This window comes from Cuculus canorus, chromosome 3 (assembly GCF_017976375.1).
Source record: "Cuculus canorus isolate bCucCan1 chromosome 3, bCucCan1.pri, whole genome shotgun sequence".
In the NCBI taxonomy this organism is placed as follows: domain Eukaryota; kingdom Metazoa; phylum Chordata; class Aves; order Cuculiformes; family Cuculidae; genus Cuculus; species Cuculus canorus.
Window position 1 is genome coordinate 9,106,013 of NC_071403.1, and position 17,906 is coordinate 9,123,918.

At 36.9% G+C, this 17,906-nt stretch overlaps 1 protein-coding gene across 1 annotated transcript in view; it reads left to right on the plus strand.

The window, feature by feature from the left end:
- TINAG (tubulointerstitial nephritis antigen) overlaps window positions 1–17,906 on the plus strand; it is a 46,056-nt gene that overhangs the window by 9,907 nt on the left and 18,243 nt on the right. Inside the window, exons 5-8 of the mRNA XM_009567778.2 lie at window positions 4,731–4,854; window positions 6,967–7,117; window positions 14,267–14,447; window positions 14,900–14,945. Of these exons, the coding sequence (XP_009566073.2) occupies window positions 4,731–4,854; window positions 6,967–7,117; window positions 14,267–14,447; window positions 14,900–14,945 (502 nt within the window). The remainder of the gene's footprint in view (window positions 1–4,730; window positions 4,855–6,966; window positions 7,118–14,266; window positions 14,448–14,899; window positions 14,946–17,906) is intronic.

Genomic DNA, 17,906 nt, shown 5'->3' on the forward strand with positions numbered 1-17,906 from the left:
CTGGGGAAACAAGAAACAAGATTACAAGGAATTATGATATTTCCTCTTTTCCATTCACTTTGGGGCCGCTGGTCACTCTGTGGTCCTGCATTATGTCCAGGCCATTGAGTCATTGTTATTAAGCTTCCTCTAACTTCTTTAACTGCTGTAGTACTTATAGCCTTTGTTCCACTGATACATTTCTCAGGTGTATTTCCTCTATTTGCTATCTTTTACAAAATCTGTGTGCCACAACCCCACTACTTGTGGCACTGCCAGCAGTTTTATTCTTCAATGCAGTTTTACTCAGAAATCCAGCTTTGCACAATCATGCATTTAGCCTTCAGGAAGTCCTACATGATGCTGGAAACACAAGGATTCTAAGAAATCTTTCTTTCTACTTATAAAAGCTAAAAATATAAAATAATAATAATCTCTGTATGACTTTCTCAGCTTCTGAAGAATTCTCTGAGCTTGCAGAAAAGCTCTGATTTGTACGAGTCCATCTCCTACCTAAAGCTTTTCTTGAGAATTATTGGGACTTTCTTGCTCTTACCACAGTATTTTCTGTCTTAAATAGTATAGATGTGAAAATATTATTCCCTGAATCTTCCTATGAAGTTCCATATCTTGCTGATTCTGTCCCCTTCTATAGCATTCTAGAAGAATTTAATCTCTTTATGTCCTTGTTCTGCCCTGGGAAATTTCCTGTCAGCCACATTTTAGTACTTCACAAAAACATAAAAAAAAAATGGTTCTCTCATAGCCAGCTTCATTCATAGCCAGTTCTGTATCTGGGGTCACTGCACAATCCAACAATTTCATACCATGAATTCGGCTCACCAGGGGTGCATTGATAGATTCCGCCAGTTGGCAAACTAACAGGATCTATGGAGTTAACTCCCAGGCACTTTTTAAGATAGATATCTGAAGAGATTTTCAGAGACACTTGCCTCTGCTTTGCCTTCCATAATGAATTTTCTGTCACTGATATTTTGGGAAGAGTATTAGCACATTTGCAAAGTCCTAAGTGATAAAAAACATGTGAGTTTTCATGACAGTGCTTCCGCAGCTCAGAAGTGAGTAAAAATATATGAATGATGAAATTCAGAAATAATGTCTTTAATATTTTCAGAGACTTGCTCCAAACCTTAATGGCTTGACCTTTAAGCAACTTTGTTGAGTACTGATTCACCTGCAGGCCAAGGTACTAGTTCCTTACCATAGACAAATTGGCGCTGCTTAAATATTCATGCATTCTCTGGGATTATTACTGCCTTTCCCATTTTGCAAGAGAGAAAACTGCAAGTCATTTGCCCGAAGTCATATATGTAGTTATTAAAAATTCTAGAATTAGTGTTCAGGAGGTTCTATCTGTGTCTTGTGCTGACCTGATCAAAACCTTCTAGCCTTGCTAGCACAGAAAGAAAAAATATGGATACCTATTCATTAAATAAAACTTTATTTTTTTTTTACATTAAACAAAACCCTTCAGCATGGTACTGGTTTACTATTTAGATAATAAATACCACTTTCTGGTGCCTAAGGGCCTGCTGTTTTTGTTATTTCTTACTGCCTTTTGGGGATCCTTGAGAAAAGCATTTTTGTACAGAAGGGGCTCTTTTTTCAGCTGCATAGGAAAAAAAAGACTGAAGAATGTAAAGCCCTTCTGTGCTGATCATTTTACATCTATGGGAGAAACTCAGCAGCGTTATAAAGTTTAGTTGTGAAGTAGAGGCTTTTTAGCTGTCTCTTTGACTGATATCCAACTACAAATGTATCTTCATAACATTACTTGGATAAGGGGATGTTTATATCTGGAATGTGATGGCACATTAGAATACCTAATAGGCAATGATATGGAATATGAGAACTAACTCTGAACTAAGGATGGCTCTGCTGCGGAGGATGGCTAAACCTGAGCATAGACGGACAGCTAAATACACCAATAAAACTGGTGTGACTCCCGACAAGCCTGAAGCTTTCAATAGTGTCAAGTGTGTTACCTGAGAAGGTATTTTAGAAGTGTTTACTCACTGCAGGAGATGGTGTAATCATTCTTGAAGTTCTATGAGCACAAAAATAACTGCCAGGCGTTTAAAACACATTGTGATACACGTTTGATAGTGTTCTGCCAGTACACGTTCTGGCAAAAGGTACGTTGCGACATTGGGGTCTGCATCTGCTGACAGAGAGGTCCTCACCTGAGTGCCATCTTATAAGAATACACGGAAAGCATAGTTTAGTAATTTTGGATTAAGTAGCAAAGAACTCTTAAAGACAATACGAAGGTATACAAAGTACGTGGCTTTTCACGGTGAAAAAAGCTCAGTACTTGCGGATCTCCATCTTGCAAACTGAAGGTCGTACGTGCACATTTTGTCTTCACAAAGCAAGTGAATGTTTTTCCTACATTAAAAAAAGATATTGTTTTCTCTCAGAAAAACTATTTCTGCAATTGCAAGTTCAGTATTCTTCAGCCTTTTTTTTTCTCTGATGGACTGTCTAGCTTTTCTGAAGAAGCCATAGCTGAAGTATGAGTATTTTTTTAATATTCTCTTACCTTCCTTTGTCCAGACTCTTAGCTTCACTGCAGAGAATACACATGAAGGTTTAAAAACAGTTTGCCAGTCATTTTCCTGATTGCATTGTGCTGTCTGAGGCTGGTCCATGGAGCATATGTCAAGAAACAATTGTCTAGACTTAATATTTGTCATAGAACAGCAGTGCTTCTCAATAACAGAGTAGCATTTTCTCAGACAAAAAGCCATTTTTTCTGGCTACAGCTCAGTCCTGCATTTCTAAATGACAAGGCTGAGGGTTAGTGAGGGATGTGCTCTGGGGTTTACAATGTGAGGCTATTAAATACATCCTCAGTAGCTTAGGAATGCGAAGGGTAACGCATTGTCTCAGACCAAAGATCTATTTAGAGTTTTGCTTTCCTGAGCTGCCTCATTTGTAGCATTGTAAGCAATCATTGCCCACATAATTGTGCTAAATTTTGGTTGTTTACTGGTTGACAGCGAGCAGTCTCACCACTAAAAAAACCCTGTTTGTCTAGGATTTCACCTGTATGATTCACATTCAAAGTAAATCATGTCCTTGTTCTTGCTCATTACTAATGAACATAATGATTCATTTAGCAAGATAGTCTTTAAATTAGTTGTTGATTTTTGTGTGTCATTTGGGGTTGCAAGTCTCATGTATCTGACAAGTTTTTGAAAAAGCAGTCTTTTGAAAGTAATTAATCGAAATAGTGAGATTAATATTTTAGCAAGATTTAGAAGATTACTGACTTGCTACAGATGGAGGTAAAATTTTCAAAATCACTTAAGTGACCTAATAGTTTGCCCTATACTTCGATGATATTTAGGACTCGCAGTCTGCATCTAACATAGAGAACATAGAAACACTTGAGGGTTACTGGGTCTGGGTGTATGATCAGCGTGTATCAATCTGCATGTTGAGGCTGTATCCCAATTTAATATCAGATACAGAACTGAGGTACAAGCTTCTTTTTTTTGTTACCCGCTTCTCAGCCTTGGATTTTCTGTGGGAAATCCAGGTGTAGAACCTGGATGGAGCCACCACTGTCTTCCAACATACACAACGTAGTGATGTGTATACAGGCAAAGTAGTAAAGTTCAGTTCCACAAAGAGTCCTGAAATAGTGTGAAAGAACTGACCTCAAATGTTTAAATCACCTTAGTAAAAGTTCTATAGTCTTCTGAGTCACATAAGCAATTCAGCAAAATGGTGCAGCAAAGACAGTCAGAATTGGAAGACTAAGTAAATTAAAGTAACATTAAGGAATTTAGACAACATAGAACCCTTTGTGCATCAAGATATGACCCTGCTTATGAGAAAGAAGCATCAAGGAATGCTTTTCTTCGGAGTAAATTATTACATTTTTCATATTGTATTTTCCTCTGCAACAAATAGTATCAACAATTGTTTGAGACAAACGATTGACTGGATGGACTAACACTGCAATTCTGTTGTACTCCTATTTCTCTGAGCAACATAAGCAATCATTCCATAAAGTTCAACAGTAAAAAGAAAAAAAAAAAAGTCAATGCTTTTGATATGTTGAACACAGAGTAGATTATCAGCAGTTGTACCAGATGGCGCTTGCATATGTGGATATTTGTGCGAAGTTTGGAAGACATAAATTAAAGCTGAGAGATGCCAAGAATGAGTGTCTAAACGGCTTCAGCGAGTAGACCAGAAATTCATATCCACTCAACGTCAGATTGCAAAGTAGATATAAAATCACTGATTTTCATTCTGGATGAAACTAAGAGCTAGAGATTGAAAAATCGGTGTAAAGGACAAATCAATGATACATTATACTGTTGCCCCCCCCATGGTAACTGAAATTTCCTACCTACAGCCCTGTGGCAATGAGAGTAGGGTAACGGGTACCTAACTTCACTGCTAACTGTAGCAAAAGCCTTTTCTTTCCAAAAATGCCAGCTGGGTAATAATTAACATGTTTGAGATAAAAATCGGAGAGAAACCAGACAGATTATTCAGATTGGCAGTACTGGAATGCAAGAATCCACTGATTTCAGGGGGTCCAAAGCACCTGGCCAGAGGGTAACCACCTCAGAGATGCTTGGAAGCCACAGGTACCAATGCTTTAGGTTTCTTCAATTTAAAAATAAAGAATTTTAAAAGCAAAATTAGGGTAAATTTTAAAAGAAAATTAGGACTCAAAACATATACAGATCTCCTACCTTTTGTTTTAGGGAAACTCAATCCCAGAAGAAAAATTTCCTGAATTTTTTTCAGCCACTTATCAATGGCCTGATTGGATTCATGATCCTTTAGATCAACGAAACTGTGGAGCATCGTGGGCTTTTTCAACTGCAAGTAATATCATTTTTTTTTCTCCTTTTACAAATGTCTCTGATGTTAGATGTTTGATCAACATTTGTATTGATTAGTAATGAAGTAATTTCAGCTTGCTGTTCATTTTTTATCAGCAAATACGAACATTTAAAATTGCTACAGCTTTCCCTTCGAGTTGTCCCAGAGTCTTAAGGAATCAATCTAAGCTATAGAGCTTTGTTTGCTTTTCATAAATTTGTGTAATATGGGGGGATTTTTTGGCTACAGAAAGTAGAAACTTAATTTGTTAATATACTTTACTGTAACCGATAGCTTAACTTCTAAAAAATCTTCATCCCTTACTTGGACAAATACATGCTTATCTTGAAAGCTTAACAGGTAGATTTTATTATTTCAATGAATTTATATATTTGTGCATTTGTTATTAACCAACTCTTGGTATTCAAGTACATTAAGTATAATCTTTTCAATAATTTTATTAGAAGAAAACTCTGAATCTGCTCAGATATTTGTGGAAGAAAATATTTTTGAATTCTGTAAGTAAAAACAGGTCAGTAATGTAATTCAGCCTCAATGGGCTACAATGCCTGTTTTCATGATAAATGGACTCAAGTGTTTGTGCCACTTTCTCCAAAGATCCTACAGCGATCAGTTACGTTCATTTCTAATGCCGCAATAGATCTCAGCACATATTGGGATATACTTATATAAAGAAAAAACTGCAACTGTTCCTTCAAATCACAGTGGGAAGAGAAGGAAAGGAACATTTAGGCCAGTTAATCCCAGCTCCCTGCTAAAACCAGACTGAATACATTCTGTTACCAACGCGCCCCGTGCAGTGTGGATATAAAAGAGAAAAGGAAGAGAGGTTCTAACGGCTCTCCTGAAAGATTACTGCAGAGATGAACAGAACACGCCAAGGGAAATACTTTCCAGATGTTCAGTCTAAATTTTCACTTTCATAACTGAATCTCTTGATTTTAATTCACGTAATTATTATCAGTGCTAATCATGAGATGCCTTTGCACGTTGTTTACATGGATCTAACATTTTCAATCTGAATTTTCAGTCCTTCTTTGTAAGATTAGTTGTTGATCACTGACCAGACAAGCACTGCTGTATCGTCTTTTCTTATCATGAGCATTTTCTGTAATTATTCCGAAATTCTTTAAAAGCTCTCGCACCTATGAAAATGAATTACCATATGACACCTCACAGAAGCACAAAAAGCAATCGTTACCAGCTGACATCAGTATATTCATTCTTCTGAAGTCTTGTCCAAAGTTCACGGAAGTTAAGGTTGATTTTGATGGAGCTTTAGATTTCAAGGGAAGTTTTTATTTTGTTTTCAGGTTCAAAATGAAGTTCTAACAATAATAAAGATAATTTAAGCACCGGTAGTGATTGGGATTCGGACTTAACAATTGTATTTTCACTCATTAAAGAAAGGAGAAGTGATTTAATTTCACTTACAAGTTAGTTAAGCTAGTCTGCCTAGATCAGGGCAGAATTAAGACTATCTGATTGAGTCCAGAAATCTAAAGTGTCTATCTCAGAATAATAATTCTGTGTGATAAGGGAAGAGGTCCAGTGAATACCACAGTTATACATTAATATGAGCCTTTTAAAATATTCTTTCCAGTAAAACCAATATATACTTTCAGTCTTGAATTTTCTTCTTCACAGAACTGTTCATTTTTGCTTTTAGTTTTTTTCTTAAATAAAGGAAGGAAGGGTAGAAAATAAAGAAAAGAGTTTTGGAGAGTCAGCTGCAGAGAGGTGGGGAAGTATTTGCATCTTCTGCTAAAGTAACCCAGATATATAATTACAAACATGGTAGAGACTGTCAGACTAAACTATGTAAAGGACTAATCTGTTGTTTAGATATGTGGAACTTTATGACAGCTAGTAAATCTATGGATTTATAATATTACAGCAAAGGTGCTCATGATGCTTTGCAGTTTCACAATCCTCTCTCCTGAAAGTCTGTACAGATTATATCTGTATTTTTTAAACATATCTAAACAGACAGAAAATACTGAGGTTGCATTTCAGTCCCTCTTTCACAATAACCACTGTGAAAGTTGAGAGTAAGTTTTTGGTTTTGATTACAGAATATTTATTTCAAAACAGGTGTTGCAGCAGATAGAATAACAATTCGTTCTGAGGGTCAGATCACAGACAACCTTTCTGCTCAGAATTTGATCTCTTGCGATACCAGGAATCAACACGGATGCAATGGTGGAAGTATTGATGGTGCTTGGAGATACCTGAAAACACATGGGTAAATATTTTATCTATCTGTTTAGATTATTTTAACTTAAACCAGTTTCTTAAGTTGCAATGTTGCTTGTGTTACAATGATTATTTCTGACCTTTCAAAAAAGAAGCATTTACCTCTGTCTCATTTACGCCTTCTTCAAATCGCCTTCATTAAGATCAGGAGCTATGAAATAAGTGAAGATTATTTTGAATGAGAGCTCTGAGTGAGAAAGCTCTGCAACCACCTACCTCCCATTTAAGCCATCATTACAACTAGATATTATTAGCCATAATATTATTAGCCTCATTAACAGCATGACAAACAAGAAAGGATTTATTTTTTTTTTACTTTAAAGACTACACCAAAACTTCAGTGGCTCTTGTTTAACATGAAGAGCCTGTATCCCAACCTTGAGTAAGCAGCCAGTTGTGTGAGATAGCATTTGAATATTTAAAAGGATCAAACATTTTATTTCTGTAAAGCAAACTGTAATCATCCCATCCTAATCTTGTGCTGGAATGAAACACTGTAGGAAGGACTGTACCAGATTCTTTTTTCTTCAGGTCAAAATAAGCAAAGTTAACAGCTCTCGAACTCCACGTGAACAGCAAGAGCTTTTTAAAATTACATGCAATAATTTATAATATCACAGAATGATTTAGGTTAGAATAAATTTTTTGGAGGTCACTTAGTCAAGTGTTCCGGTCACAGCATGACTAACTCTGAAATTGGATTAGGCTGCTCAGGCCATATCCCTCATCATATTTTGAGTATTTCCAAGGATGGAGGTTCCATAAACTTTCTTGTGGAATGTCACTTGTTTGACCACTCTTGTGGTCTAACTGATGTCTAATCAGCATTTTTCCTTGGTACGACTTGTGACTGGTACTTTTCATTTTTCTCTGAGAAGAGTCTTGTTCTGTCTCCTCTATGACTTCTTCGTCATTGAAGACTAATTAGATCTCCTTCTAGCCTTCTTTTCACTGGACTGAACAAATCCAATTGCCTCAGACTCTCCTTGCATATCATATGCTTCACCCCCAGCCAAGCGCCTTCTACTGGACTCACTACTTTTGTTACTGGTGATCCCATAACTGAACACAATAATTCATTTGTAACCTCAGTTTCAGGGGAATAATCACTTTTCACACTCTATTGGCTACACAACACAGTAGTGATTGTTCACATTTGCTGAGAGGGCCCACTGCTTACCCACGTTATGCTTTCTGCTCATCAGGACCGCTCTTTCAAACCCCCCTGTGAAACTGTGTAGAAACACAGGCAGTACCCTCCGAGTACTGTTGCACGAGCAGTCCTGGATAAGAGGCAGGATTTGTCTTCTGCCTTTGTTGAACTCATCACTCCCCACCAGTTTGACATCCTTCACAAATTTACTGAGGGTGCTTCGTGTCCAGATTGCTAATAGAGATGTGAAACAGTGTTGACTCCTGAGGAATACCACTAGTAAACAGACACCAGTCACTTTGATCTGTCCACATTTCAGGATGACAACCCAGTTCACCTACTGACCCTGTAAGCAACTTATCTAGTCCAATAAACTAGATGAACACCACAGAAAATCATGCTGACAGCATTGCTAAAGTCAAGGTAAATCATATCCACTGCTTTTCTTATTCTGCGTGGAGCCAGGCACTTCATCATGGTCAGATCATCTCATCATCTCATCATGGCAAAGGATAATTTGCCATGATAAATCTGTGCAGTCAACTCCTTGCTTCATGTGCCTGAAAATGGCTTCCAGGAGAATTTATAATAACCAGATTTTTATGCACTGTATAATTAGATTCTGCTACTTCTCACATTATCTGATTTTTTTTTTGTACCTCCTGTTCCATACCAAAATCTGTTTCTTCTCTCACTTTCACACACCCTCATCCCTTACTCTGTCTTTGATATATCTGATACTGAAAGACCGAGAGATCCTGGGTGCTCCTTCTGCCAAGTTTTAATTTTAGTTAAAAACAAACTGTGGAAAGAGCAAAACAATGTCAGACGTGATGCATCAGACATCGTAGTTGACATGGAAGCCTGGGGACCCAGGTGAAGACTAAAGCACTGTCATTCACATGGACACAGTACACAAAGCGATCATTCTGCTTTCTTCAAGTGTACAGAACAATTTCTGACCTGAAAAAGGGTTTTGCATTCTTATGGGGACAGTGTTCATCAAGTGTTCCTCCATCTTTCTCATGGTTTACACATTAAACAAGTTTTGATATAGGTTTTGAGTGAGAGGCCCTTTAAGTGAATGATTACAGTAGACAGTGTATGGATTCCACCCAGCAAAGGCCCCTCAGCACCTTGTGGGAGTAAAGGCAAAGGCTTAATTGAATTGACAAAGAAATAAAAGTTATAGCTTAACATTTTAAGCAAGATTTTCTGTAACTAGAACAGAGTCCTTTTAATAAGGAGCTCATGCTCCTGAGAGAGTAAATACAACTCTTTCTCTCTGGAATTTTTGCTTGCCTACCGTGTTAAAGACAAGGATTGCCAATGTAGATAAGATAAGAGTTTCATTTTAATTAATATTTTCTCTACAAAATTTGGAATAAGCTATTTTAAGAGGAAAAATCTGAAGGAATGTGGCAAGAAGACAGCATCCTGGTCTCCTGTTACCTGTAACCATTATCCCTGTATGAGTAAAACCACTATGAGCCCATACTAATGAGATTCTTCCTATGCCAGAAAGCTATATTTTTTTACTGGAAGCAGTAGGGTTAGTAATGCAGCCTGCTTTGCAGAAGCAGTTTAAGCATACGAGACTTACTTATTTCTATAAAGAAAGCAAGGCAGGCTGGAGTTTTGTGAGGCACTTTGTTATCAACCATACAGGATCTAGTGCTGGTGTAAACACAGTAGTGAGACCTGACCAACCTGCAGATTACCAGTCTGAAAGTGGTGTGCCGAGCAGAGATGGCTTTCTGTCTGATGGAAGCCTGGAAGCACACAGGCAAGGCACCTCAGCTCACCAGAGCACACCGGTGAACTGTCTTTTCACCTCCAAAGTCCTAAATACTTGCATTAATGCTCAGTCACCTCATGGTATTCACCCACCTCTTGCAGGGCTGTTGTGAGAACCATCACAAATTTGACGGGACTATCAATACTGTTTTCTTAATCATTCATCCAACATTCTTGTCCCCATGGAGGCAGCTCCAACATGTAGAACATCACCGAACTCTTACAGACCTTTGCCTGCCACCTATTCTTATCCCCGATCACTGATTCTCCATCAAAGTAGTATGCGCAAAAACATCTCTACTTACCTATTTTTATAAACAAATTTTCTAAATCCTGAATTATTTTGCTCAAGTTCAAATGATATTTCAAATCCTAGTCCAACAGTTCTGCACACTATACATAAACACCTTAAGAAAAATATCCACATATATGTTGAGGAGAGATACTGGAAGAACCCAAGAACAGCTATGCTGGATCTGAGCGAAGATCCATCTAGCCTAATATGTTGCCCCAACAGTGGCCAAGAGCAAATAGTATTAAAAAAAAATAGAAAGAAGAAGAAAAAAAAAAAGAAGAAAAAAAATCAGCATTTTCTATTCACTGGACTGATAATTGAATCATTTTTCGTAGCTGAAACCCCATAATCCATAACTCCTTAACTTTGCCAATGAAAAAAAGATGAAATTTATGGCATAAAAGACTGAAGTGTCTTTTGAATGAGCCTTGTTAAATAGTGCTTACTTCCTCACACTTCCAGGTGACTTTTATTTTATGAGCCAGTATATTGCACTCATTTTTTTCATTATCTCCCTACCCTGCAGTAGGGAGAAAGCACATTGATTTTCTGTGTGGGCTTGTAAATTTTCACAGCAGATGTTCAATGCTGTTCTAAAGCTTCTGGTTTTCTGATTTCAGAAGTGTACTTATCTGAGGTTTTTGATTTTCAGGGAAATTGAGTGCTGGCCTAAACTATCCCCAGTGAAGTCAGGGGAAGACTTCCATAAAGTCACTGAGGCTAAGCCAGTGCAGAGACTTAACTATTCAGAATCACTAAGCACCCAATTAACAGTGAAATCTGCTATAAAGGGAGTGTTTAACTCTCACTCTCTCTCTGTCTTCTTCCATTAATTGAAGAATAAATCTGTATTCTCTTTCTAGTTATTATTAATTTTAGGCATTTCACTTACAAGTTATAATTTAAAAGGAATTAATGTGGTTTGAAAACATCTATTTTATCTGCTAAGGGAAATTAAAACCTTATAGTCTTTCAGAATGAAGAAGAAACAATTAATTTTCAGGTAGTAAAAAAGTTACACACTTGAATGCAAATATTGCTTCTAATTAGGGCATGATCTGATTTGTACTTCAGGTTCTCAGCAGTTGTACTGTATGATAAGCATATTAGTGTTATTAGTTTTGGCCAACTTGCTAATAATATTCTAATGTTTTAGATTATGTTCTCTTCTCAAGACTCAAACATATAGATACAACAAAACCACAAAAATTTTCATTAGATTGAATGCATAAACATGACTTCAGACTAATTTTGCTAGGAATGTGTGAACACACCACAGAATTTTGTTGCTTCTCTCTGGTTACTGCTTGCTCCTACTAGTATTTTTGTCTGTGTATACGTATAAGCGTGCACATAAACACAGTCACATTTATTTCTGTTTTTTTTCTATGAGTCTTCTGGCAAGGTCTTATATTTTAAGTGTCTTTGATGTTTATGGTTTTGCTGTTTCTTCAGCACGTACAAACGCATGTTTCAGCAAAGAACTGTTAAATTATGTTAATCACGACCGCAGAAACTATGGTTAGTGAAAAGATTTGGAAGTGACTATTAGTTCAGAATGAATCATCATGTCTGGATTACCACACAGCTCCAGTGTGTCAGTGCGTCATCTGGTGCTTCATTTCCGTTGCCATAGAAGTAAGATCCATCCATGCAGAACCTGCGACCACTCCAGCAAGACAATCCGACTGAAAGGGAGAGAAAAAGAATCTATACCCCAAAAATTAATTTCTCCTCCATTTCCTCCCTCTGTCATATTTCTAAGTACACTTGAGGAATAGGTGTCGTACCACCCCTTACACTGGGTTGCAATCACCTACTCCTACCCTGCTTATGCTAGATTGTGCTCCCAGGACTGTATTTGCTCATTTTAGCTGCCTTGCAGGCCTGATTGCACTCAGCAGCAACCCTTTGCTTCTTTCAGAAATTTGTGATCAGTGGTGACTGGAATCATTATGTATAGAGATATATTTTATAACTATTTCATATATGTTTATATATTTATATTATACATACATAAACCAAAGATTTTGTTGCACTCAACAACAGAAATAAAGCATAATAAATTTTAAAATTAGTAATAACAACCTGTTTATATCTGGTCTAAATACCTGCTGTTCCCCGTTGGAAATTTGGGAATCGAGAATACCTTCAGACATTCAGAAAGGTTTAAAAGGTGTTGCCAGTGAACAGATTGAGGACCTAAGCAATAGCAGCCTAACAACCTTAGATGGCCAATCCCTTTTCAAGTAGGTGGAATGATTGTTTTTTGCAGCTCATGGGTGTTTCTGTCTAGTTTGGGCAGGAAGAATTTGATAAGCAAAAAGACGTTCTCCTTAGGGTCAATTTTTCTACCACCAAAGGCTGAAGGGAAAATTCCTTGTCTTACTCAAAGTAGCTGAAGCATATATGGGCTCATCTTGTAAAAATCCTGGTAACTAAGTATATACAGGGAAATATGATTATTCTCCCTATTACGTAGAAATAAGAGATCTCAGTTCTTCAGATTCAGAAAGTTTAGTATAATTGGTGAGCAACTTAAATACATATGGTTTTTATAAGACTGCTTCTTTTAAAATATTCTACTTGAGTGAACTGTTTAATTATGCTTTTTAAAAGAAGCCTTCTTATAGGTCTCCATGGCATTATCAGAGAAAAGTGTGTATTGTTTTGGAAACACATAGCATATGATGTAGAAAACTAGGAGATCCCAATATCTCATAAAAAAAGGATAAAATAATAAGTGGAAGATTTGTTGTGCCTTTATTAGGGTATTTCAGATTGTTCATAAGTGCATTTTAAATATATGCTTTGTTTCCTTCGCTTTCTTGAAGTAAAAAGGATGTTCAGTTAATCAAACTGTCAAAACCACTGAACAATGCCGGATAAGCTACTTGAGAAAAACATAGTTATTATATGAAGCAGAAGTTCATTTGATGTATTGCCAAGGAAAAGAATTAAAATCCCTCCTTACCTTTCCTTGAAACCACCTCTTGTTTTCATTGCCCCTCTCCATTCCCGATGCGATGAGGGCTCTTGACCTGTGCTTCAAAGTTCATTTGATTGAGCACTTTGGAGATTTTCAAAACCAAAATTTTCAAGTCTCTGAAGCCTGCAACTAGGATTGTGTGGGACAGGTGAAATTTTCTTCTGTTATTCAAAGAGTTCAGTTCAGTTCTTTATCAAGGAGATACACTCCCTTCCAAATCTGTTGTTAGTATCAATTAAGCAATTGGTATCAATCAGTAAGGGTTATATCTTTCTTGGGAAGGAGTATCACATTCACAGTTATTTGCAAACAAACCCTTAAAAAATGAATATAGAACTTTTTATCTCAACAAATGTTCATAAAAAAATGAGCAAATATTCCCTTCATGTGTCAGAAATATGGAAGGAAGGTCAGACAATTTTTAGCTAAAAGAAATGAAAAGACCTGTAGCTTCTCTCAAGCATTCCTGTAGAAAATGTAGATAAAAATAGAAAATGATTCATGTCCCTTAATTTTTTTCTGCTGCAAATACACTCATTTCACAAGACATTTTTGCTAAATGAATCCTGTTGACAGGACTGGTAATTTATTGATCTTATTCAGTGTGAATTTCTATGCATCATTAATGATATGAATGTACTACGCGACAAGTGCTGAAACACATATTTTGACCCTACCTCCCTTTAGAGAATGGTGGAGAGAGGGCTACCACAAATGAAACTTAATGATAAGAATCATGCATATAAATTGAAGCAAACACCTTCCAGCTGAAGATATGAGACAGTCACACTTTTGAAGAATGAGGGACTCATGACAGTTGTAAAACAACTAAAAGTTTGAATAGAGCTACAAAGATTTTTAAACAAGCTTATCACCTTTTTTTTTTATTTTGATATCTGAACAGAGTTGTGTCCTATGCTTGTTATCCATCATTTTGGAATGATCACCTGCAGCCATCAGCTGAAAATCGCTGTTATGTGTCAAGTGAATATGGAAAAAACTACACAAAGGGGCCGTGTCCTAATGCTTTAGAAGAATCCAATCGGTTATATCGGTGTGCGTCTCACTACAGGGTCTCCTCAAAAGTAAGTTTATGCTCTTTACCTATCATCTCACTTATTTATCTCCTTTGGGGCTTGAAGATTATCTGGCATATGGAAATAAGTTCACCTGACTTGAAGACTAGAGCTGTAAATTATCCTTTATATTGCGCTTGTATTTTCAGAAGAGTTTGAATTCTTGATAGTTTCTCAATTTTACCACATCCCTTTAAAGGTACTGTTTTGCAGTCCTATAGAAATTAGAGATAGAAAAGAAAGTATGCAGTCATAACCATTCATTAGTGCTTCTTAAACATGTTTCTGAAGATTTGTTCATTTGGCAAACCAAATATTGTCTAGCAGAAATACAAGTATAATTGTATGTTTATACCATATATATATGTACACAACGATAAATTAGTATAAGTTTTAATTTTAGTAAATAGAATGTATTATCTTCCCTTGCCCTCTCTGCTGCTGCTCTCACCTACCCTCAGGAAACCGATATAATGAAAGAGATCATGGACAAAGGACCAGTGCAAGGTATGGTAAGTCTGGAAGATGATAAAATCATTATTGAAATCAGTAAAGTCTGCAATGTCCTTCTACCATAATGTGAGAAAACACAAATTGCATTCCACAGTGAATAAAACAGACATATGCAATGTAGTTTAACCAGGGATGTTCGGTGGCCCTAAAGGCAACTATACTATATCAGAGTCCAAAATAAATAAAATGACCTTGAGTTGAATCTGTTGAAAATGTGAGAAAATCTGAGTACTGTAACTGTGCCATTTTTTCCCATGGCATTTTTTGCTCATTGATGAAATAGCAATTTGGGGTTGCACAGAAGTTAAATGCTAGCAAAGATCTTCTCTCTCCAGCTGGGATCAATTCCCCCACTGGCTGAGGCTAACACGCCAAGCCTGCTGTCCTCTGAATGCCAAGCTGCAGTATATGGGCCCTTCAGCAGATCATTCAGTGCCAGACTACTCCCAGATTCTCCCCTTTCGTGGCCCAAAGGCTCTTGTTGGTTATGGAAGGCTATCAGTTTTTGATTTTTTCTGCTGAACTTTGCAATGAAATCCCAGAGGCCTTAGAGAAATAAAGAGGCTTCAGCAGGGAGTGAGGGACCGCAAAAGAGTTGTTTAGCTTGAACGCTCTCCATTGGCAGTCATGGATGGTGCAAGCAACACCTGAAAATGCAAGTCTGTGCTCACACACCAAATCAGTGCAACCAGAAAGGCTGAGGGATGTGGGATTTGAAGTAACGGAGAAAGGTCATAGTGTGAGATCATAGAATAGTTTGGGTTGGAAGGGACCTTAAAGATCATCCAGTTCCAACCCTCCTGCCATGTGCAGGGACTTCCCACTGGCTCAGGCTGCCCAAGGCCCCATCCAACCTGGCCTTGAACACCTCCAGGGATGGGGCAGCCATGGCTTCCCTGGGCAACCTGTGCCAGTGTCTCACCACCCTGACTGTGAAGAATTTCTTCCTTATGTCAATAGGAAGAAATCTGCCCCTTTTCCGTTTCTAACCATTCCTTCTCACCCTATCACCAGAAGCCTTTATGAATAGCCCCTCTCCAGCTTTCCTGTAGCCCCTTCAGGTATTGGAAGGTCGCTATAAGATCTCCTCTGAGCCTTCTCTTCTCCGGGCTGAACAAACCCAACTCTTTCAGCCTGTCCTCCTATGGAAGGTGCTCCAGCCCTCTGATCATCTTTGTAGCCTCCTCTGGACCTGTTCCAACAGTTCCATAACCTTATGTTGAGGATTCCAGAACTGGACACAATACTCCACATGAGGTCTCACAAGAGAGGAATAGAGGGGCAGAAACAATTCCCTCGATTTACTGGCCTTATATTATATATTATTAACTCCCAATTTATTATTGATATGGTTTTTATTATAAGACTTAGTAAATTTCACTGCATTGTGAAGCTGAAATTATTTCCTAAAGTTTTTTATCTGGTCACTTGCTATTAATCTGAAACTCAAACTTAACAAGGTCAATATTATCAGTCTTATTTGTTCTGCCCAAATTTGTTTGCTCGGGGAAAATATTCTCTCCTATGCTGTGTTTGATCTAGAAGTGTATACAGTACCTTCCTCCGGTTTTAAGAAAATTGAAAAAATTATGTTCCTCAAGATGAAATATCAGACCATCCTTTAATATTGCATTCATAGTCCATACATACACTGGATTAAACTGTCAGTCCTAAGTCCTCTGTGGAAAATAATCTTTATTCAGCCATTTTTTAGGTTTTAATGACTCAATAATTCATAGCATTTTTTTTGAAACGTCAGTGCTTTTTCAGAGAAAGCGTCTGTATCAAGTTAAGATGATGTTGCATGTGGAAAATCAAGGCCTAAAAAGTGTGTATAACTGTGAGTGTGTATCACTGAGTAAAATCCCTTTCAGGTTTTTCTTTTTGTTATGATGACATTTTTAAATGAGACACAGTTATGGCCCAATAATTTGTCATTGATTCACTCTTCTATGTTCCAGTATTACAAATACAATCAGGGCATAATCCTAATTTTAAAAACATATCATTCTTTTCTTAAAAAAAAAAAATTAAAAAAATAAAACATACTGCAAATGATCTTTAACTACTAAAAGAGATTTTTCCATTATTCACCCACTTGTCATTCCTTGGGAACTTACAAAATGGTTACGGCCAGTCTTATCTAATGTACTAAGCAATATTTAATAGCTGGAAAACATTCAAGTTCGTTTCAAGATCACGACACAGAAAGTCATTCTGGTTGACAGTGAATATACTTGAGGTTTTGTGTATATTCAAGTTTAAGAAAAATATATATTTTTTAGCAATTGTGAAACAGTAGGTGTAGGAATCTAATTGAAAACTCTTACACAGCTTTCAAGTTTGAATGACAATTTCTCTCTGACATATGTCTTTGGTTTAAATGGCATGGGAACTGAGCAATTAGAACTTTCAGATGGAAACGATGAAACACTAGTTTTTAAAAAAAATCCACTTTCAAATAAACATAGGGAAGTTTTATTGATGCTTTGAAAACATTCAACTAGAATATCTAATATTTGACCTGTGGAGTGTGATCATCAAGTCCAAGTCACAGTCCATATCAGGACAGAGTCACTGAATAAACAAAATTACCTCAGTGCTTGATTTGGAATTATTATGTTTCTTTCCATTCTACACTTCATTAACTTAGCCCACTTAACTCCAAATACTATATAATTATTTAGCTCCTGATTGCAGGTCATATATATAGACCTATGCATATATAGATGTATATATATTTACATATATATAAAAATATACACACACACTAAATGTAGATATAATATGCAATCCTTGATAAAATCTCCTCATGTAGACTAAAGTTATCCTGGAAACACACTTCGAAATTTTTATTTTATTTCAATGGAAATATTCTAGGTTTCTACACAGTTAAGAACATGTGTCTGATTTAGAGTCGCTGATAAGTAATACATTGCTTCCTGAAACTGGACC